The sequence below is a fragment of the Dendrobates tinctorius genome, unplaced genomic scaffold (genome assembly GCF_039654945.1).
Source record: "Dendrobates tinctorius isolate UK_male_01 unplaced genomic scaffold, ASM3965494v1 ptg000086l, whole genome shotgun sequence".
Taxonomy (NCBI): domain Eukaryota; kingdom Metazoa; phylum Chordata; class Amphibia; order Anura; family Dendrobatidae; genus Dendrobates; species Dendrobates tinctorius.
The window spans coordinates 2,687,317-2,715,034 of NW_027361754.1; the positions used below are offsets into that span (position 1 = coordinate 2,687,317).

Here is a 27,718-nt window from a genome sequence, read left to right on the forward strand (position 1 = left end):
CAGGATAGGATTAGATACACGGCTCTGCAGACAGTATCACACTGGATAGGATTAGATACACAGCTCAGCAGTCAGTATCACACAGGATAGGATTAGATACACGGCTCTGCAGACAGTATCACACTGGATAGGATTAGATACACGGCTCAGCAGTCAGTATCACACAGGATAGGATTAGATACACAGCTCAGCAGACAGTATCACACAGGATAGGATTAGATACACGGCTCTGCAGACAGTATCACACTGGATAGGATTAGATACACGGCTCAGCAGACAGTATCACACAGGAAAGGATTAGATACATAGCTCAGCAGACTGTATCACACAGGATAGGATGAGTTACACAGCTCAGCAGACAGTTTAACACAGGATAGGATTAGATACACAGCTTAGCAGACAGTATCACACAGGATAGGATTAGATACACGGCTCAGCAGACAGTATCACACAGGATAGGATGAGATACACAGCTCAGCAGTCAGTATCACATAGGATAGGATTAGATACACGGCTCTGCAGACAGTATCACACTGGATAGGATTAGATACACAGCTCAGCAGTCAGTATCACACAGGATAGGATTAGATACACGGCTCTGCAGACAGTATCACACTGGATAGGATTAGATACACGGCTCAGCAGTCAGTATCACACAGGATAGGATTAGATACACAGCTCAGCAGACAGTATCACACAGGATAGGATTAGATACACGGCTCTGCAGACAGTATCACACTGGATAGGATTAGATACACGGATCAGCAGACAGTATCACACAGGATAGGATGAGATACACAGCTCAGCAGGCAGTATCACATATGATAGGATTAGATGCACAGCTCAGCAGACAGTATCGCACATGATAAGCTTAGATACACAGCTCAGCAGGCAGTATCACACTGGATAGGATTAGATACCTCTCAGCAGGCAGTATCACACATAAGGTGAGATACACAGCTTAGCCGACAGTATCACACATGATGGAATTAGATACACAGCTCAGCAGAGGGTACCACCCTTGATAGGCTTAGATACACTGCTGTATGCACTTATTATGGGATGTCTGGTATTATGTGCTGTTTCTGATGGTTTTGATCTTCCTGTTTCAGGATCCCGGCCTCGTCTGGAGGATTTTCCCCCGAGGATTGTGGAGCACCCGTCTGATCACATTGTCTCCAAAGGGGAACCTGCTACGCTAAACTGTAAGGCGGAGGGCCGTCCAACACCCATTATTGAGTGGTACAAAGATGGCGAGCGCGTGGAGACGGACAAGGACGACCCTCGGTCCCACCGCATGTTGCTGCCCAGCGGCTCCCTGTTTTTCCTTCGTATTGTACATGGACGGCGGAGTAAACCTGATGAAGGGATTTATATCTGTGTGGCCCGGAACTACCTCGGAGAATCAGTGAGCCGAAACGCGTCTCTGGAGGTGGCACGTAAGTGGCATGTGGCGGGGTCAGTCGTAGAATTTCAGCCACCAAACATGAATGCTGTAGGCACAGTCAGTGTGGAGAAGACCACCTGTACCAGGTGTATTAGAGGGGCTGCCAGCGATGTGCTGGAGTTCTAGAAAACTTTTCTTACTGTTCATCCGTGCAGTTAATACATTTATTAAAGGGCTATTCCCATCCAAACAAGGTGGGTATGCAATAGTTTATGGAGCGCCCCTTTAAGGTCCATTGGTTTAATATACAGTACATGAATAGAACAAGAGTTGGGTAAAAGAACATAAAGAATCTTCTCGGATGGGTCATATCCAGACTGGATTTATTTGGAGTATTTTTGGGATCTGATGTGCAGTGTACAGAGTATCTTCCTCCGGGACCACCTCGATAAACTGGCAAATGTCTGCCAAAGCTCATTGTGACAAATCTAGGGCCATACGTTGTGTTGTGTGATGTCCGTGCCTTGAATGGCCACTATTGGACAGCTCCACTATGGAGGAGAATAACATGTAATTCTAGCACTCAGTGCCAGTCTGCTTCAAAGCCAATGTCAGTCGTCCATGTGTTGGGAAGAGCCTAGGCCCTGGCGCAGTGAGTGTGTTACCCTGTAGAAACCTCCGGTATGACCACAACTTGGGCTTTAGCTCCAGTCCATAGATAAGATATCGGAGAGCGGAGAAAGTAGAAGAAAGACACCGACTTCATACACGGTGGTAAGACAGTATGTGTCCGCCACAAGGTGAGGGGCGATGTCTTCTTATAATGACTCTTGTGATAAAGGGGAACCCCGGGTCACTGCGTCCCACCGACGGAGGAGCAGTTTCATCACGTCATTGCCGCTCCTGCAGGATAATGGCTGGAAGTACAGACAGCTGTAAGGAGGGGTCAGACGTCATCCCTGTAAGACACAATATACGGCGTCACCATACACAGGATAAATGTATGATTGTGGGGTCCGGCTGCTGAGACCCCGACCCAGGGCGGTTGTGTTGGCCTGGGTGTCACTGTGGACAGTGGGGAAAGCTCCTCGATGGTAGTGAGGTGAACACTTGTTACAGTCTGGTTATTATGGTTACTGCACACTATTAATAGTTTCAAGCTCGTAAATGTGTAGTCAGACACAACATCCATAGAAACCAGTCTGAACAGGCTCCGAGGGCACAGAAGGGGCGATAAGGAACTTTTCAGGCCAGTCTCCCCTGTATCCCGTTTGCTCTTTTTTTTTTCTCTTTACAGTGGCTAATCCCTTTAAGTGAATCCATACACTGTATTCTGAGCAGGTCCCTGGCTCCAGGTTCTCCCGATCTTGTTTGTAACTGGCAGGTTAGGCTGGGACGTGTAGTTCTGCAGCATCTGGCGACACCTGAGCTGCCTCCGCCATTGAGGGTATAGTATCTATCTGTAATATTCCCATCCCCGCGAGCAGGAGAGGCGGCCATTGTGGTCAGAGGAGCTTTATTGATCGCTCTGCAGTGGCGTCTGGCTGACGGCTCTGGATGATGAGTATCTGAGTCTCTCGATCCTCTCCCTGTAGAGCGAAGCTCCGGAGATCCGCTCCACACTTCCCCCTAGGACCTCATTTATATCAGCTGAGCTCGGCGGGGTTAAATGAGAAATTTTATATCCCATAAATCAGCTCGGGAACAAAATGTCTGAAATCGCCAGGAGATGGGTAAATGTTTATAGATGGAGATGGGAGGAAAAATCGGAGTAAAAAAGGCCAACACGTGGCTCAGAAAGAGGAGCAGAATGATAAATCCACCGATCACCTCACCGGCAAAATAAGGAAAAGTGAGAATTGACACAGTGCAAAGAAGGAATTACACAAAAGTCATTGTATATAGTAAATGGTGAAAGACAATCTGAGGTATCGCGGTGTCTGACTCCCTGGTCAGCGATCGTTAGTGGTCAGATGATAATAGAATTAATGGTGTAAAATCCAAAATATCCGCCTGTCTGTGCAGCATCGCCTCTAATGACCCTCTTGTAGTTTCCCGTCAGGTTATCAGTCTGCAGATCTCATCAGACCAGGAGCTGCAATCCATCAGCCGGGCGGAGGTCACAGGTCGCCATTGTCTCCGGGGGTCCTCCCTGTGCAGTGTCTGACCTCTCCGCGGCTGAGTGACGCGAGCAATTGGATTTTTATTGTCTTAAGATAATAACAGAGAAGCATCTCCCGGGTTATATCTGCAGGACGAGGATTCTGGCGGTCATAGGTATCACTAATGGGTCTTGACGGGCGATGGATGTGCTCGATATACTGCGCGTCGCCCTCGTCTCTCCCCGCGGTTACAATGTCGAATGGCGCGAGAAATAAAAATCATAATCAGCAACACTAAAAGGAAGATCTGTGTATAATAGTGTCATGCGGGTGACATCTACTTCATTATCTGTACTTGGAGATATCACTGTTATCTGTGATGATATTGCCTGCAGTCCTATCTGACAACAGCGATAACCCCCTGAGTACAGATAATGTAGTAATGTCACCTGCAGTCCTATGTAATACCACATACAACAGTGATAACTCCCTGAGTACAGATATTGTAGTAGATATCACATGCAGTCCCATGTAACACCACAGATAACAGTGATAACTCCCTGAGTACAGATAATGTAGTTGATATCACATGCAGTCCTATGTAACACCACATATAACAGTGATAACGCTCTGAGTACAGATAATGTATGAGGTTTCACCTGCAGTCCTATGTAACACCATACATAACACAGTGATAACTGAGTACAGATAATGTAAATGTCACTTGCAGTCCTATGTAACACAACAGATAGCACAGTGACAACTCTGTGCATCTGTGGCGTTACATAGGACTGCTGGTGACATCTACTACATTATCTGCTCAGAGAGTTATCACAGTGTTATCTGTGGTGTTACATAGGACTACAGGTAACATTACAATCTTTCCGGCTCTTCTGGCCCAGTTGCGCTCCGTGTGTGTGTGTTGGGAGATCTTCCTTAATCCCTGTTCAGCCACCGTTCCACTCTGCTACATCTGTATTTCTGCCTTCCGCTTTGCAGACCCCTCAGTTCAGTCTCTTCCCTGAATCTGTGTTGCTGTGGATGATGATGGTGGTGGTGATAATGGCGCTGTGACTGCTCATGATTTACTTCTCGCTCTGCTTTTACGGCTACGATAAAACCCTACATTCTGCACTTAATTGTGTTTACCGTCGCTCTCTGCGCTCCGTTGACTCCTCGCTGTATAGAGAGAACCATTACTATACGCAGCGTTGACTCAGCAAATCCGCCATAATGGCAACTCATATCCCCATCTCTACAAAGACTGCGGCGAATGTGCGCCATCACAGAGACGCCATTACTGGGAAGGCAGAAATCCGCTGATCAGGCCACCGATGCTTTTATTGAATGACATAAAACGCGTTGGAGCGTGGAACCATCGATGGAGAAAACAAAGCAACAATTATGGTTTCTGTTTATTGCTTCTGCTTAGAAAATGGATCATGTCCAGTAATCGTGACTGTGGTGCTGGGCGGCCTCCAAAGTGGCACAAACTCAGAAAAGCCGCCCTAAGAGCTGAACCGCGGCCATGTCATTGGCCGCCACGTCTCCAGTCAGCGGGCGCTCCTTCCCCAGTAGCAGCCATATTGTTCAGCAACCTGGTCATCACACCCCGTTCCTCCGTGATACATGTAATGCGCCTAGACGTGGCCGCCACGTCTCCAGTCAGTGGGCGCTCCTTCCCCAGTAGCAGCCATATTGTTCAGCAACCTGGTCATCACACCCCGTTCCTCCGTGATACATGTAATGCGCCTAGACGTGGATGACGTGGCTGCCACCTTGGAGGAAGCCCTTTAGAGGGCAGCCTTACATTTTAGTTGTGGAGGCCAGCCAAGCTCCACCGTCTACCGTTATAAATGGGAATTATTCATTGATTTTCTGTCACTTTTACTCCATTACGCAGACAAGAGACTGTAAAGCTGGAGCGGCACGAAGTCGGGGATTCTATCAGCTGGGGAGTAATTGGGGCTCTACCAGTGAGCTCCAGTCGTGGCGAGGGGTTTGGTTTTGTTCCAGTGTTTTTCTATTCTTTTGCAGTATTTTTGGATGAGCTGAGCAGACATTATACAGATTTATTTTCGGGGTTCCAGATTTGTCACTGCGAATAATTACCGAGCGTTGCATCTTTCCCAAAGATCAGGACATAGTAATGAAGATTCATGGGGTTCAGAGACAGTGCTCAGAGCTCCTAATAAAGCGCCGTGTCATTAGAGGTGGGGGGGAGACTTTGGACCCTCGGACCTCCCAGTGGTAAAGTGCTCTCATCTCAGCACAGAGAAATGTCAGAGTGATTTTGAATGAAGTCTTGCTCGTCGCAAATGTCTTTTATTTTTTTTTTTATTTTAATGACTAATGTCGTCTGTCTGCTTCTTGGTTCCTTCCATTCTCAGATCTCTAATTTTTAAGATTTCTTTCTTATGTTCTTACAGTTTTTTGCTTTCTCCCTTCATTTTCTTGCTCCGCTTTTTAGAAAAATTTATTTTTTATCATCTCACTAATATTCCGCATCATTAGGTTTTTCTATTTTTTGACACTTTGCCCATTTTTCTAGATTTTGCTTTTCTCTTTCTGGACAATTTATAAAATATTAATATTTTCAAATACCCCAGTACTGAATATCCCAATACTAGCGGAAAGCTGCAGAATACTTAGTCTGGAGGACTCTGCACTTCTGTGTGCTACATTGTAATATGTAGTACTGCATTCACCCTCTGGGGGCGCTGCAGGTAAATTATTACATTGCATTGAATACACAGAGTACTCCCAGACCTGAACGATCTACTATACCCATAGATAACCAGCTGATCTATGGAGGGCTCCCCACTGGGGTCCACAGCAATCTCTGTAATGAATTGGTGTTCACTTATTCCAGTCATTGTCTATGGGACTGCTGATGAAAGCTGAGAATATCACTTCATTATTTTTAGTGATCCCTTAGACAATAGAGCAGAGGTCTGGCAGAGGCACCTTCACTCCATTCTCCAGATCATTGGGGGGTCCCAGTGGTCAGACCCCAGCGATCAATAATTAATCCTGTATCCCCGTGTTGAGGTTCGTGCACATATTGAGTATTTGGATGCAGACATTTCTGCACCATTCCTTCATTTCTTGGCAGGAAGTATGCAGCGGACTATACACTTGTTTTTTATGCGTTTTTGTTCAGCAGTGATGGCAATTTGTAGCTTATAAAGCTAGTTGAAAAAGAAAGAAAGCTTCTGTAAAGCTATAGATGATAATAGATGGATATAGATGATAGAAGATATAAAATAGGTAATAAATAGATATCCACCAGTTATATAATTTCACAACACACTAGTGCCTTGTGTGTGTAATGCACTGTATACATAAATGAATGAAAAAAATGATGTGGGGTCCCTCGTAGGTTTGATAACCAGCCAAGGTAAAGCAAACAGCTGTGGGCTTATATTGTCAGACTGGGAAGGTCTCTGGTCATTGGACCCTTCCCCGCCTAAAAATGTCAGCGCGCAGCCACCCCAGAATTGGCTCATCACATGAGATGCTCCAATTTTGGCGCTTCACCTTTGCTCTTCCTGATTGCTCTGGTGCGATGACAATCGGGGTATTGGGGCTTTGGGGTTGATGTCAGCTGTGATTTGTCAAAAAACACAGCTGACATCAAGCGCTGGTGTTAGTAATCGGGCTCATCAGATAGACTCCTCTCCATTACTATCCCAGTACTAAAAAAAACACATACACACAAAATGCTTTAATGAAATAAACTCTTTCCCACACTTTCCCTGGTTCACGACTTTATTAAAAAAAAAAAAGAGACGTAGATTCGACATAGTCCGGCAAATGGAAACCTGAAAAGAACATGCACAGAAAACACAGAGAAATAAAACAGACACTTTTCCTCTTTCATCATTAAATTTGAAAAAAAAAAAGTTCCCACGCAGGTCGGACTTAGTGCGGTGAAGCCGACGTACAAAGCCTATGGCGTTTCGTCCTGATGCTACATGGACTTTGCAAACAGCCACTTCCGGGACTCAATGACTCTGAAGTCCGGCGACGTCGGTGACGTCACGTCTCAGTGTGACCCGGAACTGGCTGTTTGCTTTGTACGTTGGATTCGGTGGACTATGTCAGACCTGCGTGGGATTTTTCTTCTTTTTTTAATAAAGTGGTCAACAAGGGAAAGTGTCAGAGTGTTTATCTCAATAAAATTATTTTCTTTTGTGTGCGTATACTGTGTTTTTGTGTGTATGTTGTCGCCGTGCTGCACTTGATGCTGAGGTCCAAGGATGCAGACATTTTCTCTCAGACCAGGCAGATGATTTTACTTCTGTTCATCATCTGTCCTATCTCTGGAGATAACTGTGAACTGCAATTCTAGACAGTGTAAAGAGACTACAGGCATTAGTGATTTACATGTAATTAATCAGCATTTCCACTGGTGGGTGAAATTGATGCGCTATCCCTTTAAATTTGTATTCAGCCGGAAAGGAAGAGTAAAGATAAATTATCACTTTAAATTCATTGAATTCTGCAAATCGCCCTATTTTCATTGTCGAGTCATTGCCTGCACTGATCCGTTATACAGCAGTGATTATAGAGAGCGGGGTTATCAGTTATAGGGATAGATCTGGAATTAGCGGGGTTATTTATAGGGATAGATCTTGAGTTAGAGAGCGTGTATATCAGTTATAGGGATAGATCTGGAATTAGAGAGCAGAGGTATGTTTATATGGATAGATCTGGAGTTAGAGAGCGGGGATATCAGTTATAGGGATAGATCTGGAATTAGAGAGCAGAGGTATGTTTATAGGGATAGATCTGGAGTTAGAGAGCGGGGATATCAGTTATAGGGATAGATCTGGAATTAGAGAGCAGAGGTATGTTTATATGGATAGATCTGGAGTTAGAGAGTGGGGATATCAGTTATAGGGATAGATCTAGAATTAGAGAGCAGAGGTATGTTTATAGGGATAGATCTTGAGTTAGAGAGCGGGGATATTTATAGGGATAGATCTGGAATTAGAGAGCAGAGGTATGTTTATATGGATAGATCTGGAGTTAGAGAGCGGGGATATCAGTTATAGGGATAGATCTGGAATTAGCGGGATTATTTATAGGGATAGATCTTGAGTTAGAGAGCGTGGATATCAGTTATAGGGATAGATCTGGAATTAGAGAGCAGAGGTATGTTTATATGGATAGATCTGGAGTTAGAGAGCGGGGATATCAGTTATAGGGATAGATCTGGAATTAGAGAGCAGAGGTATGTTTATAGGGATAGATCTGGAGTTAGAGAGTGGGGATATCATTTATAGGTATAGATCTGGAATTAGAGAGCAGAGGTATGTTTATATGGATAGATCTGGAGTTAGAGAGTGGGGATATCAGTTATAGGGATAGATCTGGAATTAGAGAGCAGAGGTATGTTTATAGGGATAGATCTGGAGTTAGAGAGTGGGGATATCATTTATAGGGATAGATCTGGAATTAGAGCAGAGGTATGTTTATAGTGATAGATCTGGAGTTAGAGAGCGGGGATATCTGTTATAGGGATAGATCTGGAGTTAGAGAGCAGAGAGGTATGTTTATAGGGATAGATCTGGAGTTAGAGAGCGGGGATATCAGTTATAGGGATAGATCTGGAATTAGAGAGCAGAGGTGTGTTTATAGGGATAGATCTGGAGTTAGAGAGCGGGGATATCAGTTATAGGGATAGATCTGGAGTTAGAGAGCAGAGAGGTATGTTTATAATCTGGAGTTAGAGAGTGGGGTTATTTATAGAGATGGATCTGGAACTAGAGAGCAGAGGTATCATTTGTAGGGATAGATCTGGAATTACAGAGTGGGGTTATCATTTCTAGGGATAGATCTGGAGTTAGAGAGACTTTCAGATCTATAGGATTCCTGACTTTTTCAGATTTTTACAACAGAAATCAGGGCTGAGGAATATGAGGAGACTCCCATCATATTGTTTTGGAATGTGCTGCTGCAGCACCTCTTTTCACCACCATTCAGGGAAAATAGTTCATGTATAAACATCAATGCAATAGCACCCCCACCTCTAATCCAGAGATGAATGAACTGAAGATGTTACATTACTGTAATTTAGTAAGTACCTGCCCCCCACACAGGTCACATTTGTCATGTGGGGGCATCATCAAGAAGAGCTCTACCACATGTGTACATGTAGAGTAACTGCACCTGCCCTTTTTCATGGCGGTGACTTCCCTGCCCATCTCGTGCAGAGTATTGGCGTGTTCCTCTGGATTTCTGTGCTTCGAGTTGCTCTGCGGGTTTCACCACAGAACATTCACTTCATGCTGCTGGAAGTTCTTCCTCTAATTACAGCTCAGGGTCCGGCGGCTGCCGGTTATATACATCACCCCGGGTGGGGGACGCGGCTGTGAAACGCCTTTGGCAGATCTAATTGTGTCTCTTTATGCTGGGACATGAAGTACAGACGGCGGCGGATCCACATATTCTAGTGATGTAAAAATTAGCCAGGGATGGCGGACGCCTGTGTAAAATCTTCTCGGTCTTTATTAGATTTATTTTACTTAGTGTTTTTTTTTTTTTGTTTTTTTTTAAATACAAATAGCCAAAAGTTAGCGATTAAAATGAATAAACATTGATATACAGTATATCCACCTCCTCTGAGCAGAATAGAAAGAACAACCCAATAATCTACACTTTAGATAACAGTTCAGCACATCCATGCTGGGTGTGAAGGGGGATGGCGGACTGATCAGTTCACTAGGCAAGCCAGATCCCTTCTCTATCACAGTCAATAAATATACAAAAAACACCAATGCTACAATACTTAGAAAGTAACAGGTAAACTCCCAAAATCATATCAAACACCAAAAGAAGGAGAAGCGATAATACCACAATAAATAATATCAAAAATAATTATTTTTATTAATATTCAATATTACAAAGTAAGAAATTCATCTGTCATCTGTCTGAGGAAGCCCACGCGAAACGCGCGTTGGTGCTGCGTTACCTGACGGCACGGTGGACTTATTGTGGTATGACCCCTTTAACCTTTGTCTTTTGAACTTGGTTTATATTTACTGACTGTTTGACCGTTTATTAGCATGTACCAGATGAACAAGTGTGTAGGATTTTTCACATGGGAAAGTGCACTGGCTACTATATACAATAGATACATCTTTGGATTTAACGTTTTTTATGGCTGAGAGATATATTTATAAAAGTGGGTGTCTTTTTACCGGGTCCTCAAAGATATTTCCGTTGCCTCAGGTTGTACTGTCCGTATTTCTTCTACATTTTTTATCTTTGTCTATATGATGAATTTCTTACTTTGTAATAGTGAATATTAATAAAAACAATTATTTTTGATATTTATTGTGGTATTCTCGCTCATTCTTCTTTTGGTGTTTGATATCTATCACAGTCAATGTATAGACATAGACGCGGATGGGCTGACTAAGCCTAGCAGATACATAGAAGATGGCTGGAGAAATGAGGAGCCAGCCAGCCCCCGTCTATGTCTATACATCGTCTATGAGCCACCTGGTTCTTGAACCGCTGTGACTGTGGACGACCTATACATGGGAGGTATACAGCCAATAGGAGATGCCCCCGTAACAAGATGTGAGCGGAGCCCTCCATACCGTTGGGAAGCTGTTATGGCGGTCATTATCGGTGGAGACGTAAGGACAGACGACTCTGGGGCTGACGTCTCCCGGTCATTTCCTGATTATGTTCTTTGGTATAATTGCATCTATTAAGACTTTTCCTTGGCGTTTTTCTTGTTCTTATGTGACCGCGGCTCCATACGGTGTGTCCACAGTAAACGCTCTCTTCGCACATTTTACCCATTGTCTCTTCCGGTCATCATGAGTTTTGCATCAACCATAAACTCATTAATGTGAAGTGAATTAAGTTCTCAATGAACCGTCTATGGCCCTATAAAATAAAACCGGATTATAATAATGGGAGCATGTACCGGATGGAGAGTCACAGGACACTGACTCATGTCTGCGAGGCCGACACTTGTCACATTCATCTGTCTGTGGTGTAGTTCCCATACACACCTGCCCCCTCATATAACTTCACCCCCTTCTGTAGCACCGCAACCCTTCCCATACCCTCCCACCTCCCGATACCCTCTTATAAATGTAAACCCTTCCTATACCTTCCCACCCCCGATACCCTCCTATTGATGTACCCCCTCATATAACCCCTCCGCTCCCTATTTAGCACCACTACCCTTCCTATACCCTCCCTTCCCCAGTACCCTCCTATTAGTGTACCCCCTCATATAACTCCTCCACCCCCTACTGTAGCACCACAACCCTTCCTATAACCTCTCACCCCCGATACCCTCCCACTAATGTACCCCCTTATATAACTCCTCCACCCCCTACTGTAGCACCACAACCCTTCCTATAACCTCTCACCCCCGATACCCTCCCACTAATGTACCCTCTCATATAACTCCTCCACCCCCTACTGTGGCACCACAACCCTTCCTATAACCTCTCACCCCCGATACCCTCCTATTAATGTACCCCCTCATTTAACCCCTCCACCCCTACTGTAACACCACATCCTTTCTTATTACCTCCCACCCCTGATACTCTCCTATAAATGTACCCCCTCATATAACCCCTCCAACCCCTACTGTGGCATTACCATCCTTCCTATAGCCTCCCACCCCCAATACCCTCCTATAAATGTACCCCCTCATATACCCCTCTACCCTCTACTGTAGCACAGCAACCCTTCCTATAATTTCCTATCCCACCCCCGATACCCTACTATAAATGCACCCCGTTATATAAACCCTCCACCCCCTTCTGTAAAACTCCATCCCTTCTAATACCTCCCACCCCCGATACCCTCCTGTAAACGTACCCCCCTTTTATTACCCCTCAGCTCCTCCTATAATACTGAAATCCTTTCTACAATCTCCCACCTTGATGCCCTCATATAAACGTAACCCCATATATAACCTCTCAACCCCTCCTATAATACTGCAATCCTTCCTATAACCTCCCACCCCGATACCCTCAAATAAATGTAACCCCTCATATAACCTCTCAACCCCTCCTATAGTACTGCCACTTTTACACTTTTACTATAACCCCCTGATACCCTTCTCTCCCCTCCCACTGTCTCCTAAACAACCTACCTCACTTGTTACTTGCCCACCTTCTCCTATAACCCCCCAATCCCTCTTGGACCCCTGTATTACAGACACAGACTCGTTTCCTCACTGTCCATCCTCCTCTGCCTCCTTCCGGCCACCACCTTCCTTACTGCCAGCGCTGGTCTTCTGGGCAGTGATGATGTTGGTTTCCGATGCGGTGTCCCATCTGTTGTGACGTCACTTTACATCTGGTGTTGATCTAGAGACCTTTTTCAGTTTGACCATGAAATGTTCACATCACATATACGGTATCATCAGATGTTGTGTAATTTATCGGTGACTACCTCTCTCTTCGCACACTGTGATGACAGTCATGAGATTGTCAGACCCTCGCCCCCATTAGCAGCACTCCTGTACAGAGGTAAGAATGGACGCATGTCTGGTATCCGGTGCACTTTGTCGCCTCTACCCCTCTCTGTATAAACTTCCCCTCCAGTCAGATAAACTGCAGTTATTGTTGTCAGATATTCCCCAAGGAAATAAGATGGGGCCGTGGAGTTCGTTCATCCCCGTCCTCGCCCCTCACATGTTAGTCTTTAAGGTGAGCTCACGGATTGCTCTTCTCTATAATATCGGGGTCTCCGGACCCCTCCTCGGGAGCCCTTTCTGCTCTTCAGCCGCTTGTCCTTAGTCTTTCTCCATTGTTTGGCGCACACTTCCCTGAATTCACTTTCAGGAAACATATGTCCAATAGTATATATAGAGAAGGGCGGCGACGCTTCCTCCTGCGCACATCGTGTCTACCGTCCTCTGCTTGCTGGCAAGGAATGACTCCTCCATATGCAATGTCCTCACCCTGTCGGATGCACTGTAGTGGAGTCAGATCTGCGTCTGATCATTGCGGCTCCATAGATCGTTATCGCTACAATTTCTGTACAACACTGCTGTGTCTGTGTGAACTGTGACCAGTCAGCGATGTGATTAGTACCCCCATCATTGGGGAGGCTTCTGGTGACGCCTGATATTACACTCTGTGTATCCGGTAAACATGAGAGCGCTGCTACAAACACATTCGTCATGATAGCCGCGATGTCAGGACCGTTCTCTGATGAATGCACTTCATTACTGGTGTTTGCTGCACACATCGCTGATTGTCACAGGCCCAGATTTGTTTGCTCTCCCTGTAAATATTAGTATAGCGCAGATGCTTCCCGCCGACATATTTGGTGCCCCTTTAAGATCCTCACATGATCCGGAGATGGCCATCGTTAACCGTTCAATTACAAGCCATTGTCATCTTCATGACACAAAAATAGTCAAATCTGGCAAATTTTTCTTGGACCAATGTAGAAAATAAACGTCATTCAGACAGGAAACAAGACATTTGCTTCACAGAGTAGAATTATTTGCAGTACTAGAAAGAATCATTAAACGTTGTTTTGTGGCCGGCTCAGGTCTGGGCCACACATGAACTTATGGACTTGAGTTCAAACCCCGACGTGCAATTTTCTTAAGTTATTACCTACTGCTTTATTACATCACTTAAAGGGAATCTGTAACCCCATCTGAGCTCAGGATAACATTGGGCAAGATTCCAGTGATGTCACTTACTGGGCTGCTTGCTACAGTTTTGATTAAAAACTGTTTTCTCTGCTGCAGATCAAACAGTTGTCAAAATGCTGAGCTCTGCATAACCCTGCCCCCACCACTGATTGGCCGTTGTCTCTATATAACCTCGCCCCCACCACTGATTGGCCGCTTTCTCTATATAACCCCGCCCCCACCACTGATTGGCCGCTTTCTCTATATAACCCCGCCCCCACCACCGCTTTCTCTATATAACCCCGCCCCCACCACTGATTGTCCATTTTCTCTATATAACCTCACCCCCACCACTGATTGGCCGCTTTCTCTATATAACCCCGCCTCCCACAACTAATTGGCCACTTTGTCTGAAAAACTTCACCCCCACTACTGATTGGGTACTTTCACTTTATAACCCTGCCCTTACCACTGGCTGTTTTTGCTATATAACTCCGCCTCCACCACTGATTGGCCTCTTTCTCTATATAACTCCGCCTCCACCACTGATTCGCCACTTTCTCTGTGTAACCCCACCCCCACCACTGGTTGGGCACATTCTCTATATAATCCTGCCTCCCACCACTAAGTGGCAGCTTTCTTTGTATAACCCTGTACCTAGCGCTATGCATAGGTAGAAAATTGCCAATCAGTGCTGGGGGCATGGTTATACAGAGCTCATGAATATGGAGAACTACATGACAGCATGCCAACTAGTCCTTTAATGATAAACTTCTTCTGATAAAACACTGATTCTATCAAAACTACAACAAGCAGCTCTGTAAGTAACACATCACTGAAACAAGGGTCTCTGCCCCTACATTATTCTGCTCTTATATTAGATGAAATAAAAAGCAAAAAACACAAATATCCTGAACTAAAAAGTAAAAAATATATACTGCAAATAATGCATAAAGGTAGTAATAATAATAATAAGGGTATTTAGTAAACATAATTTTGATCAAAATAATGTACAAGCCATCCCACCACGTCACGGCAACCCTTGTGGGACAGTCCTTACTCTAGTATTAAAAACCTTTTCACTTGCCAAGTGACGTGAATGTGAATAAGGGTCGAGCGGCTGAACCACTAGTAACAGCTTAGGCCAGACTGGATGGCTTTCCCAGCTCAGAAGGAGGGCGGTCACACCCATATATGCACTGAATGCACAATGAAATGAATAAAAAACAAATCTGAACTGAGAAAAGTAAGTTAATGTGTATGCACAATGTAAGTGCATATTAACACATGACCATTAACCAGAGAAAACAAAAAGCAAAAAACACAAATATCCTGAACTAAAAAGTAAAAAATATATACTGCAAATAATGCATAAAGGTAGTAATAATAATAATAAGGGTATTTAGTAAACATAATTTTGATCAAAATAATGTACAAGCCCTCCCGCCACGTCAAGGCAACCCTTGTGGGACAGTCCCTACTCTAGTATTAAAAACCTTTTAAAAGGTAGTAATAATAATAATAAGGGTATTTAGTAAACATAATTTTGATCAAAATAATGTACAAGCCCTCCCGCCACGTCAAGGCAACCCTTGTGGGACAGTCCCTACTAAATACCCTTATTATTATTATTACTACCTTTTAAAAGGTTTTTAATACTAGAGTAGGGACTGTCCCACAAGGGTTGCCTTGACGTGGCGGGAGGGCTTGTACATTATTTTGATCAAAATTATGTTTACTAAATACCCTTATTATTATTATTACTACCTTTATGCATTATTTGCAGTATATATTTTTTACTTTTTAGTTCAGGATATTTGTGTTTTTTGCTTTTTGTTTTCTCTGGTTAATGGTCATGTGTTAATATGCACTTACATTGTGCATACACGTTAACTTACATTCTCAGTTCAGATTTGTTTTTTTTTGTTTTTTTGTTTCTTATATTAGATGGCAAGAACTGGCTGACAGATTCCCTTTCCCCTTAATGACCGGAGTTTTTTTCGGTTTTGCATTTTTGTTTTCGCTTCCCTTCTTCCCAGAGCGATATCTTTTTATTTTTTCATCAATATGGCCATGTTAGAGCTTATTTTTTGCTGGACGAGTTGTACTTTTGAACGATACCATTGGTTTTACCATGTCGTGTAACAGAAAACGGGGAAAAAATTCCAAGTGTGGTGAAATTGCAAAAAAAAGTGCAATCTCACATTTGTTTTTTTGTTTGGCTTTTTTGCTAGGTTCACTAAATGCTAAAACTGACCTGCCATTATGATTCCCCAAGTCATTACGAGTTCATAGACACCAAACATGCCTAGGTTCTTTTTTATCTAAGTGGTGAAAAAAATTCCAGAGTTTGCTAAAAAAAAAAAAAAAAGAATTGCGCCATTTTCGTAGCATCTCCATTTTTCATGAACTCGGGTTGGGTTAGGGCTTATTTTTTGCGCGCCAAGCTGACGTTTTTAATGATACAATTTTTGGGCAGATACGATCTTTTGTTCGCCCATTATTGCATTTTAATGAGATGTCGCGGCGACCAAAAAAAGTAATTCTGGCGTTTTTATTTTTTTCTCGCTATGCTGTTTAGTGATCAGGTTAATCCTATTATTTATTGATAGATCAGGCGATTCTGAACTCGACAATACCAAATATGTCTATGTTTGATTTTTTTAATTGTTTTATTTTGAATGGGGCAAACGGGGGGTGATTTGAACTTTTATGTTTTTTTTTTTTATTTTTTTTTCATATTTTTAAAAACTTTTTTTTTTAACTTTTGGCATGCTTCAATAGCCTCCATGGGAGGCTAGAAGCTGCCATAGCCTGTTCCCCGCTGCTACATACAGGCGATGCTCAGATCGCCTGTATGTAGCAGAATTACTGCATCGGTATGAGCGCCGACCACAGGGTGGCGCTCATAGCAATCCGGCATCAACAACCATAGAGGTCTCAAGGAGACCTCTGATTGTTATGCCGACGAACCGGTGAGCGCATTTCCGGCTGGATGGTCTGGAGCGCTTGTGAAATACATTTAATTAGTGAATAGCCGTGGGTGGATCGCGATTCCACCCGCAGCTATTGCGGGCACATGTCAGATGTTCAAAACGGCTGACATGTCCCGGCTTTGATGCGGGCTCACCGCCGGAGCCCACATCAAAGCGGGGGTGCTGCCATTTGGACGTACTATTCCGTCCTGTGGCAGAAAGGGGTTAAGGCCCTCATATACATTAGACTAAAGTCTGCTGGACCCCCAAATATCTGTGGGATTTGCCGAGAGTCTCATTTCTATGGGGGCCTCCTGACTTAACTGGGACAGATGATGTCAGGGGAGAGAAGGATCCAACCAGTTGAATTTTTAATGGTTAATCTTTTTGTTCTCCATGAAATAAGTTTCTGCCAAAGGAGTCTGCGGGACACAGAAGTCAGGAGGAGAAAAGGTTCTGGAGGAGGATGCAGAGAAGTTTAAAAGAAGAGGGAAGACAAAGGTTTCAGAAGGATGAGGAGGAGTCTAGAGGAGAAGGACAGAGGAGGAGAGGTCTGGAGGAGGTGGATAGAGTAGTCTGGAGGAGAGTGACATAGGGTCCAGAGGAAGACGAGGTCTGGAGGAGGAGGACACAGGAGTCTGAAGGAGGACACAAGAGTTTGGAAGGAGGAGGAAGGGCAAAGGAGAACAGAGGAGAAGGACATAGGAGTCTGGAGGAGGAGGATGGAGGACAGAGGAGTCTGGAAGAGGTGGATGGAGGACAGAGGAGTCTGGAGAAAGAGTCTGGAGGAGGAGGAGGTTGGAGGACAGAGGAGTCTGGAGGAGGAGGAGGTTGGAGGACAGAGGAGTCTGGAGGAGGAGGAGGTTGGAGGACAGAGGAGTCTGGAGGAGGAGGAGGTTGGAGGACAGAGGAGTCTGGAGGAGGAGGAGGTTGGAGGACAGAGGAGTCTGGAGGAGGAGGAGGTTGGAGGACAGAGGAGTCTGGAGGAGGAGGAGGTTGGAGGACAGAGGAGTCTGGAGGAGGAGGAGGTTGGAGGACAGAGGAGTCTGGAGGAGGAGGAGGTTGGAGGACAGAGGAGTCTGGAGGAGGAGGAGGTTGGAGGACAGAGGAGTCTGGAGGAGGAGGAGGTTGGAGGACAGAGGAGTCTGGAGGAGGAGGAGGTTGGAGGACAGAGGAGTCTGGAGGAGGAGGAGGTTGGAGGACAGAGGAGTCTGGAGGAGGAGGAGGTTGGAGGACAGAGGAGTCTGGAGGAGGAGGAGGTTGGAGGACAGAGGAGTCTGGAGGAGGAGGAGGTTGGAGGACAGAGGAGTCTGGAGGAGGAGGAGGTTGGAGGACAGAGGAGTCTGGAGGAGGAGGAGGTTGGAGGACAGAGGAGTCTGGAGGAGGAGGAGGTTGGAGGACAGAGGAGTCTGGAGGAGGAGGAGGTTGGAGGACAGAGGAGTCTGGAGGAGGAGGAGGTTGGAGGACAGAGGAGTCTGGAGGAGGAGGAGGTTGGAGGACAGAGGAGTCTGGAGGAGGAGGAGGTTGGAGGACAGAGGAGTCTGGAGGAGGTTGGAGGACAGAGGAGTCTGGAGGAGGAGGAGGTTGGAGGACAGAGGAGTCTGGAGGAGGAGGAGGTTGGAGGACAGAGGAGTCTGGAGGAGGAGGAGGTTGGAGGACAGAGAAGTCTGGAGGAGGAGGAGGTTGGAGGACAGAAGAGTCTGGAGGAGGAGGAGGTTGGAGGACAGAGAAGTCTGGAGGAGGAGGAGCGAGGACAGAGGAGGTTGGAGGACAGAGGAGTCTGGAGAAAGAGGAGAGAGGAGTCAGGAGGAGGAGGAGGATGGAGGACAGAGAAGTCTGGAGGAGGAGGTTGGAGGACAGAGAAGTCTGGAGGAGGAGGAGCGAGGACAGAGGAGTCTGGCAGTGGCTCTCAGAGAAGAGTGTTCCTGTTTATGGAAGGTCAGAGCTGCTGTGATTGATCACTGGCCATTTTCGGTCTATGTGGCCTTTGGAAACTCCCTCCAGTTGTGATAAAGAAGATGTCGCTGGGGTCCCTTGATCTTCAGTCCCTTAATCCTGTTATTAGCAATTTATATTTCCGCAGTTACGATTGTTTGCAGGTTGTGGTCGCGCCTCTCCCTGGTGAGGTGTACTCGCTGTCAGGTGTAACTCCTGTATTGGTCGCGCCTCTCCCTGGTGAGGTGTACTCGCTGTCAGGTGTAACTCCTGTATTGGTCGCGCCTCTCCCTGGTGAGGTGTACTCGCTGTCAGGTGTAACTCCTGTATAGTTGTGGGCAGATACAGTTTTGCTGTGAAGATTGCACGTTTCTGATATCGTGTGATGGTAATGGGCGATCAGACGATTTTTCGGCTTTGTGTCGGTTCTTTGTCGCTCTGACACATGAATGGCAGTATTGACTGTGTCCGCAGGTCGTGGGCTTCGTATTATCTGTTAGATATTTTCTGGGATGTGTTACAGTTTCCAGCCCTGGACTGCAGCTTGTGTTTCTGTGCCAGGACCCCCTCCCTTGTACCCCTGACACCGGCCTTGTCACTGATGACTGATTGCATTATTTAAAGTCACAGTGGTGCGGACCCCACAGCCCTCATGGTCCTGTGTTTGTGTTTTGGATGGAGGAGGGGGATGGTCACTTTAAAGACTAAACTTGCAGTTAACAGGTGGTGAAAGGAAGCTGCTCTCCATCTGTGGCTTTTGTCCTGGCAGATCCCACTGGACCAGAAACCAATAAACAGTCCTTGTCCGGGGTCCCTGGAGAGTAATGGACGTGTCACATAATAATACCCGTGCTCGACCAGTGTGACGAGACTGGATCTCTGCTTGGAGAGGAGCATTCTGTATTACGATGAGCGCCTGTCACCTGCTCCGCTGCCGTCCGACATCAGCCATCCTACAGGTGATGAGTTATTGTACGCGGTGGTGGCGGATGAATTTGATAGGATCGAAGCGTTTATCAGCCGCGCACTCGCTCCGATCTTACTGACCCAGCAAGTCTGTGACGCCTGAGGCTGAGAATTTGCACTACGTCGCAGGGTGCTGAATGGTAACTCTTCTGATCACAGCAATGGACTGTGACGCACACAAATTCATGCCCATCTGTGCCAGTCTTGCCGTCTTTGATTTTTCTTTAGTTTTCCGTCTTCGCCCCAGTAACCTGAGTGTCCGTAACGAGGAGATCTGTAAAATCCGTGTAAATAATCTGTCTCCGGTTCCAGCGCTGGAGGCTTTTCCCGATTAGACAACAAACTGGAAACCAAATATGAGGCCATGAGATTTATGGGCGGTTTGTAGGGACATTTTTATACACCCCCTGGGGTAACACGCAGGGTGATCGCATCGTATTAGGATGGAAGAAGGTGGTGGGAAGACTTCTGGGGGCTATTGGGTTACATCCCATAATAAGATCTCTGTATCGGACACGATAATCCTAAATCTGAAGCATGAAATCTGCTGAAAGTGATACAGATGGATGGAGATAAAAGGGTAAAAGGTGGTTTCAACTCACACAGAGGGCTGCAACATATACAGAGGTGGTTGGGGTCTGTGCAGAGATGACCATGTGTCAAACAGAGGTGGCTGCGGCTCACATAGAGGAGGCTGTGGCAAATACAGAGGTGGCTGCCACTCGTATAGTGGTGGCTGTGGCTTGTACAGATGTGACTGCGGCTTGTACAGAGTTGGCTGCGGCTGACACAGGTGGCTGTGGCTCATACAGAGGTGACTGCAGCTTGTACCAAGATGGCTGCGGGTCACGCAGAGGTGACTGTGGCTTGTTCAGAGGCGGCTGCTTCTCGTATAGGGGTGGCTGCGGCTTGTTCAGATGTGACTGCGGCTTGTACAGCGTTGGCTGCAGCTCACACAGAGGCGGCTGCGGCTTGTACAGAGGTGGCTGTGGCTTGTTCAGAGGCGGCTGCTTCTCGTATAGGGGTGGCTACGGCTTGTTCAGATGTGACTGCGGCTTGTACAGCGTTGGCTGCAGCTCACACAGAGGCGGCTGCGGCTTGTACAGAGGTGGCTGTAGCTTGTTCAGAGGCGGCTGCTTTTCGTATAGGGGTGGCTGCGGCTTGTTCAGATATGATTGCGGCTTGTACAGCGTTGGCTGTGGCACACACAGAGGTGGCTGCGGCTTGTACAGAGGTGGCTGTGGCTTGTTCAGGGGTGGCTGCGGCTTGTACAGCGTTGGCTGCGGCACACACAGAGGTGGCTGCTTCTCGTATAGGGGTAGCTATGGCTCACACAGAGGTAGCTACAGCTAGTACAGGGATGGCTGTGCCTCATACTAGTCAACTGTCGAAGACTCTGCCGAAACGTGCGTTGAGGTGGGCACGCGTCCTACCAGGAACTTCTCCACCCTCTGGCACTAGTACTCAGGCTAATTATACGTAACACATACTTGTACTTGCTATTATACCTTGATCATGATTACAGTTCATCTTATTGGCCTTGTGGAGTTGTGCACTTGTTTCTTGAGTAATATTCTTGAGAAAGACTATAAATGCCTTTATCTACGGTAGATACATTGAATTCTTTGACTAGCTCCCGTGTTAGACGTGCCCATTTTGCATGTGTGCATTCATTATTCCCTCCCCTCTCTTTTGACCTCCTCATTGTCGCGTCCGTCTGCGGGTCTGGGCTGCAGACAGACAGCGCCCCGAGTAGCACCGACACCCTTAACCCCTATACAGGGATCTGGATTTACTGCAGAGCCCAGGAAGCGCTGTCTGATCAGGAGCAGAGTGCCAGAGCAGAACGGTCGCAATAGAACAGCAGGAAGGGAGCCAAAAAATGGAGTCGGAAACCAGGCGAGCAGTGGAGGTACAGAAACGGCAGGCAGAGGCAGAGTCGAGAGTCCAGGCAGAGGTCAAAAACCGGGAGAGTAGCGGAGGTACAAAATTGTCAGGCAGTAGAGGGGGTCAGGAATCCAGGCCAAGGTCAGCGTCAGTAATCAGGAGAAATGCAAGGTACAAAAACGGCAGGCAACAGAGTAGTCAGAAGTTCAGGCTGAGGTCGGAGTTAACGATAGGCAATCACAAGTAACACGTAGGGGAACCAAGAATATATCCGGCGGCTTGCAAGCCCAGTCCCAAGGTATTTGAGGGATCAGGTCGTCCCTCACAGGCTCCCGGGCTGGTGATGTCATCAGGACCGCCCCCAGGACCAGACCTGATGATGATGTACCAGCCCCTTCATGACTGACAGAGGAGCGGAGTCTGCGTCCAGTAGACGCCTGCGCAGAAGCCCTTTCATTGTTGCCGCCCTCACTCGGGCGCGAGCCATGGCGCCTCCTAGTGGTTGAGGGCGGAACAGCAGGCCCCGAGATCGACGACATGTCAGTCCGGCGTCTCCTGGTGGCCGAGGCCTGGACAGCAGGCCCCGAGCCCGAGGGCGGCGTGACAGTCCGTCGCCTCCTAGTGGCTGAGGGCGGAACAGCGGGCCCCGAGTCTGACGGCGACGTGACACTCATTTTGAATAAAGTTTTGTATTTTTACTATTACTCACGATATCTGAGTTTTGTTTTTTTTTAATGTTTTTAGCTGTCAGAGTAGGTAAAATAACATTTTCTCCGGAACTGAAATCTCTCTCCAGATTATTATATGATCCCAAACTTAAATTCTGTGCGTGATTCATAGAATTTCAGGACCGTCTTATGCCGGATTACAGGAATGTCCCGGTCTTCCCTGATCTGTAGAGGAACAGGAAGGTTCAGACATTCAGAGATCAGTGACTTTGGCTTGGGGAAGATGTTTGCACTTCATATTTCTAGCCTGATACATTTCAGTATCGTGTTTCTCCTTCTGCGACAGTTTTTGTTTTTTGTTGCCAACCAGTCACACGTGTCACGCAGCAGGCCTGTGCAGGGGCTGTGCCAAAACATCTACCACGCCGTCACTTCAGGATCTCCAGCGGCTTCTCTTTAGTTTATGGCACTGACTTGGAAATATGAGGATCTGGACTGTGGACGTTCCAAGGTAAATGGGCTCAGTCTTGGTGGAGTCTGTCCGCACTGCCTGAGCGTCGGCATATCACAAGTATTTATACCCAGTGACGGCACCGCTGCACAAGAGCCCAGTATTGGTCCCTCACCACAAGAGCTTACACTCCCATATAAATCCAAGCATCCGCAGCACAGGGGTCCCACTAATCCAGAACTGCCAGTAACCCATCCCCTGTGAGCGGAGCGTAGAGGAGGTTATGGGACAGCAAGCAGAGATTTTGAAAACTGAGAAACTGAAACACAGAAGCATAAGAGAGAGCTCGTCATTACATGATGATGAATTACAGATCTCACCCCCAGGCTTGGGCCGAGTGGGGCCCTGATCCCCAGACGTCACCTTATCTCCTGACGTTGCTTCAGCTGGAAATGGAGAATTTTCTTTTTCTTCCTCCCGTCCTTGATCAGAGCGGCGATCATCTGGAGATGCTGAATGTATTTACCAGGAAAAGTGGATTATAATTGGAAACTAAGCAAACAGGCGGCACGGCCCCGGCGGGCAGCAGCTGCTCCGCCGAATGCCCCGGACGTCCTGCTGCTCAGAGCCGGGATCACACACCGCCATGAATACATTATACGTCGCTCCTGCGCCAATTCCATGTAGGAAACCCTCCATAGCTGCAGACGGGCACCGTACAGTGAAACTTTGTGCTTCAATTCCTCCCCACTCTCAAGGTTTCTGCTTGCTGTCAGTGAATGGAAATATTGTTGTTTGTTTTTAAAGACTAAAAACTTTCAGACTGAGGGATCCGATACCATTGTATCCAGCCGAGACAATCCTCTGTGAGCTAAATACAGCAGCAGCATAAGGGTAAATTCACACAGAGCAGAATTACTGCCTCTATTTCACCCTCAGTGATGCTCTGTTATCTGCTGGATACTTTGTAACAGACCCAAGTCCTGCTCTAGACTGTAAACAATGCAGCAAACCCTCAGCTGAGAAAAGCATTAGGTCTGCATAGGTTTTAGCTTCCTTTTATGAACAGCAAGCAACGATTACAGTTGTAACATTAATTATATTAGAAAGTTGCAGATCTTTGTGGTGTGATGATTTCATTTAGACTGAAGACAGATATCCCATAATAGAAGGATTTCTTGTGACCGGACGCCGATTACCAGGATCCTTCTCCCAGTGATTGTTCTCCTCTCTTTCCCTTCACATCTTCTTATTAATAGATGAACGTAATCCTCCTTATCTTCAGGGATTCCCCTTCATCACTTACCCGCTCGCAGATTACAAGGCATCGGGTAATGGGATTAAGATTTCACACTCGACATGTTAAGCAATCGGAAGGCGAGAAATGAGAGTTAAGGCGTCACAACGTGTGCCCTGCCCGCCGAAGAGCCACCCATCCACCACAAGTGTCAACAGCCTGTGCCCCAGATGTCAGCGTCAACACCCCATACCCTGAATGTCAGCGTCATCACCCTATACCTCGAGTGTCAGTGTCATTATCCTGTACCCCAAGTGTCGGCGTCATTATCCTGTACCCCAAGTGTCGGCGTCATTATCCTGTACCCCGAGTGTCAGTGTCATTATCCTGTACCCCGAGTGTCAGCGTCATTATCCTGTACCCCGAGTGTCAGTGTCATTATCCTGTACCCCAAGTGTCGGCGTCATTATCCTGTACCCCATGTGTCAGCGTCATTATCCTGTACCCCGAGTGTCAGTGTCATTATCCTGTACCCTGAGTGTCGGCGTCATTATCCTGTACCCCAAGTGTCGGCGTCATTATCCTGTACCCCGAGTGTCGGCGTCATTATCCTGTACCCTGAGTGTCGGCGTCATTATCCTGTACCCCAAGTGTCGGCGTCATTATCCTGTACACCGAGTATCAGCATCATGATCATGTACCTCTTACTGTTTCTCTATACATCTATTTTTGTATAGATCTGTCTGAAGGTCATGAATTTTTCTCATGGTCTGAAGGACCCCCTTTATATTGTTAAAGTTTTGATTTATCAACTTGAATATTAATACTGTCTTATTTTTGCAAAAACAGATTTATTGAGAAAGGCAACTACGCCGAGACGTTGATATACATGTGTCTGTATACCATTGGGTCCAATACTTGAGAATCATGTTCTTTTTGCATCAATAAATTTACAGCATTTTTTGTGTGCTGGAGTTCATCTGTTTCATGGACTCTTTTTACTCCAGAGCACCTATTATAAAGTAATGAGGACTCCCTGTTTTCTAATTTGCCCTAGTGTCAGTGCCATTACCCTGTACCCCGAGTGTCAGTATCATTATCCTGTCCCCCGAGTGTCAGCGTCATTATCCTGTGTCCGAGTGTCAGTGTCATTATCCTTACCCCGAGTGTCAGTATCATTATCCTGTCCCCCGAGTGTCAGTGTCATTACCCTGTGTCCGAGTGTCAGTGTCATTATCCTTACCCCGAGTGTCAGTGTCATTACCCTGTACCCCGAGTGTCAGTGTCATTATCCTGTCCCCCGAGTGTCAGTGTCATTATCCTGTCCCCCGAGTGTCAGTGTCATTACCCTGTACCCCGAGTGTCAGTGTCATTACCCTGTGTCCGAGTGTCAGTGTCATTATCCTTACCCCGAGTGTCAGTGTCATTATCCTGTACCCCGAGTGTCAGTGTCATTACCCTGTACCCCGAGTGTCAGTGTCATTATCCTGTACCCCGAGTGTCAGTGTCATTATCCTGTACCCCGAGTGTCAGTGACATTACCTTGTACTCTGAGTGTCAGTGTCATTATCCTGTACCCCGAGTGTCAGTGTCATTATCCTGTACCCCGAGTGTCAGTGACATTACCTTGTACTCTGAGTGTCAGTTCCTTTATCCTGTGCCCCGAGTGTCGGTGTCATTATCCTGTACCCCGAGTGTCAGTGTCATTATCCTGTACCCCGAGTGTCAGTGTCATTATCCTGTACCCCGAGTGTCAGTGTCATTATCCTGTACCCCGAGTGTCAGTGTCATTATCCTGTCCCCCCCGAGTGTCAGTGTCATTATCCTGTACTCCTAGTGTCAGTGCCTTTATCCTTTGCCCCAAGTGTCAATGCCATGATCTTGTGCCCAAGTGTCAGCGCCATTATGCCGTACCCCGAGTGTTGGCGCCATTATGCCGTACCCCGAGTGTCGGCTCCATTATGCCGTACCCCGAGTGTCGGCTCCATTATGCCGTACCCCGAGTGTCGGCTCCATTATGCCGTACCCCGAGTGTCGGCTCCATTATGCCGTACCCCGAGTGTCGGCTCCATTATGCCGTACCCCGAGTGTCGGCTCCATTATGCCGTACCCCCAGTGTCGGCGCCATTATGCCGTACCCCGAGTGTCGGCGCCATTATGCCGTACCCCGAGTGTCGGCTCCATTATGCCGTACCCCGAGTGTCGGCTCCATTATGCCGTACCCCCAGTGTCGGCGCCATTATGCCGTACCCCCAGTGTCGGCGCCATTATGCCGTACCCCGAGTGTCGGCGCCATTATGCCGTACCCCGAGTGTCGGCGCCATTATGCCGTACCCCGAGTGTCGGCGCCATTATGCCGTACCCCCAGTGTCGGCGCCATTATGCCGTACCCCCAGTGTCGGCGCCATTATGCCGTACCCCCAGTGTCGGCGCCATTATCCTGTACCGTTTCTCGGAGTGTCTGCAGACATGTTAGTGAGGGGCTGTATATTTCTTGCTTTGAGGTAAAGTGAAAATCTCACCTTGGTGAAATGTTTTACCCGTCCTGGTTTGCGGTGTTGCCCAGTGCAGAGGTCCAGACCTTCCATTTTACCTTGTGGTGGTCAAACCCCTCTACTCCTGCAGTGGAGATGAGACCCCACTTCTGCCCTGCGTCCCCCGAGGGGCCTCGCTCTGCACCCACCCCCCTTTGATCTGGGAGAGGTATTGTTTTCAAAAGAAACCGCAGGCAGACAATGGCGCTGTGACATGAATAGGACGGAGCAGATGAAGTCAGGTCCACACGTGCCCGGGGTCCTCATCTCAGCAGGAGGAATCCCTCTGATCTGAGCCCCTCGCGCTGTTTATTTAAGATGACATTCACAGAGTCAATCGGTTTAATAATTTATTTTCATTGCAGTGAATAGATGCAGGTGCTTCTCCTGGAGGGGACGAGTAGTGCGCGGATCAGCCCCTGGATTAGAACTCCCAGTATCTCGATTACCACTGCTACTCCATTATCTGGGCTTGTAGATTAATCAGCAGAAGATTCTCTGATGTTTGACCCTGGCACCATCACTCAGGGCTGCATTCTGTCCACTCGGGGCCTATGGAAAGCTGGGTGACGTCGCAAATTGCCGTTGCAATCACTTTTATTAATAAATCCAAAAATAAGTTTTTATATTTTTTTTTCTTTTTTACACTTTCATATCTACTCTGTCGTAGTCATTACTAGGTGTTTGTAGCCGCAGCGTTCCTGCAGCGCCTCTCCCTGCTGGTATTAACTATTGGGTCTAAGAACCGGCTCCATCTGTTCAACCCAGAGACCCAGAAATGGCCGACGCCATCGATCAGACGCCACGTTAGGCTGAAGTCATTGCCAATCCCTAAGGAATATTGTGATATTGGTAAGATGGCTGCTTTTACCAGGATGCAGGAGGGTGATCGAGAGTACAGGGCCCTATGGCCGACCACAACGGGGTCCTCTGTGCTGTT

General features: G+C 46.8%; 1 protein-coding gene across 2 annotated transcripts in view; it reads left to right on the plus strand.

Annotated features, from left to right (window-relative positions):
* ROBO3 (roundabout guidance receptor 3) overlaps positions 1–27,718 on the plus strand; it is a 401,016-nt gene that overhangs the window by 302,086 nt on the left and 71,212 nt on the right. For both annotated transcript variants that reach the window (XM_073584881.1, XM_073584882.1), the window contains one exon: positions 1,113–1,439. In XM_073584881.1, the coding sequence (XP_073440982.1) occupies positions 1,113–1,439 (327 nt within the window). The remainder of the gene's footprint in view (positions 1–1,112; positions 1,440–27,718) is intronic.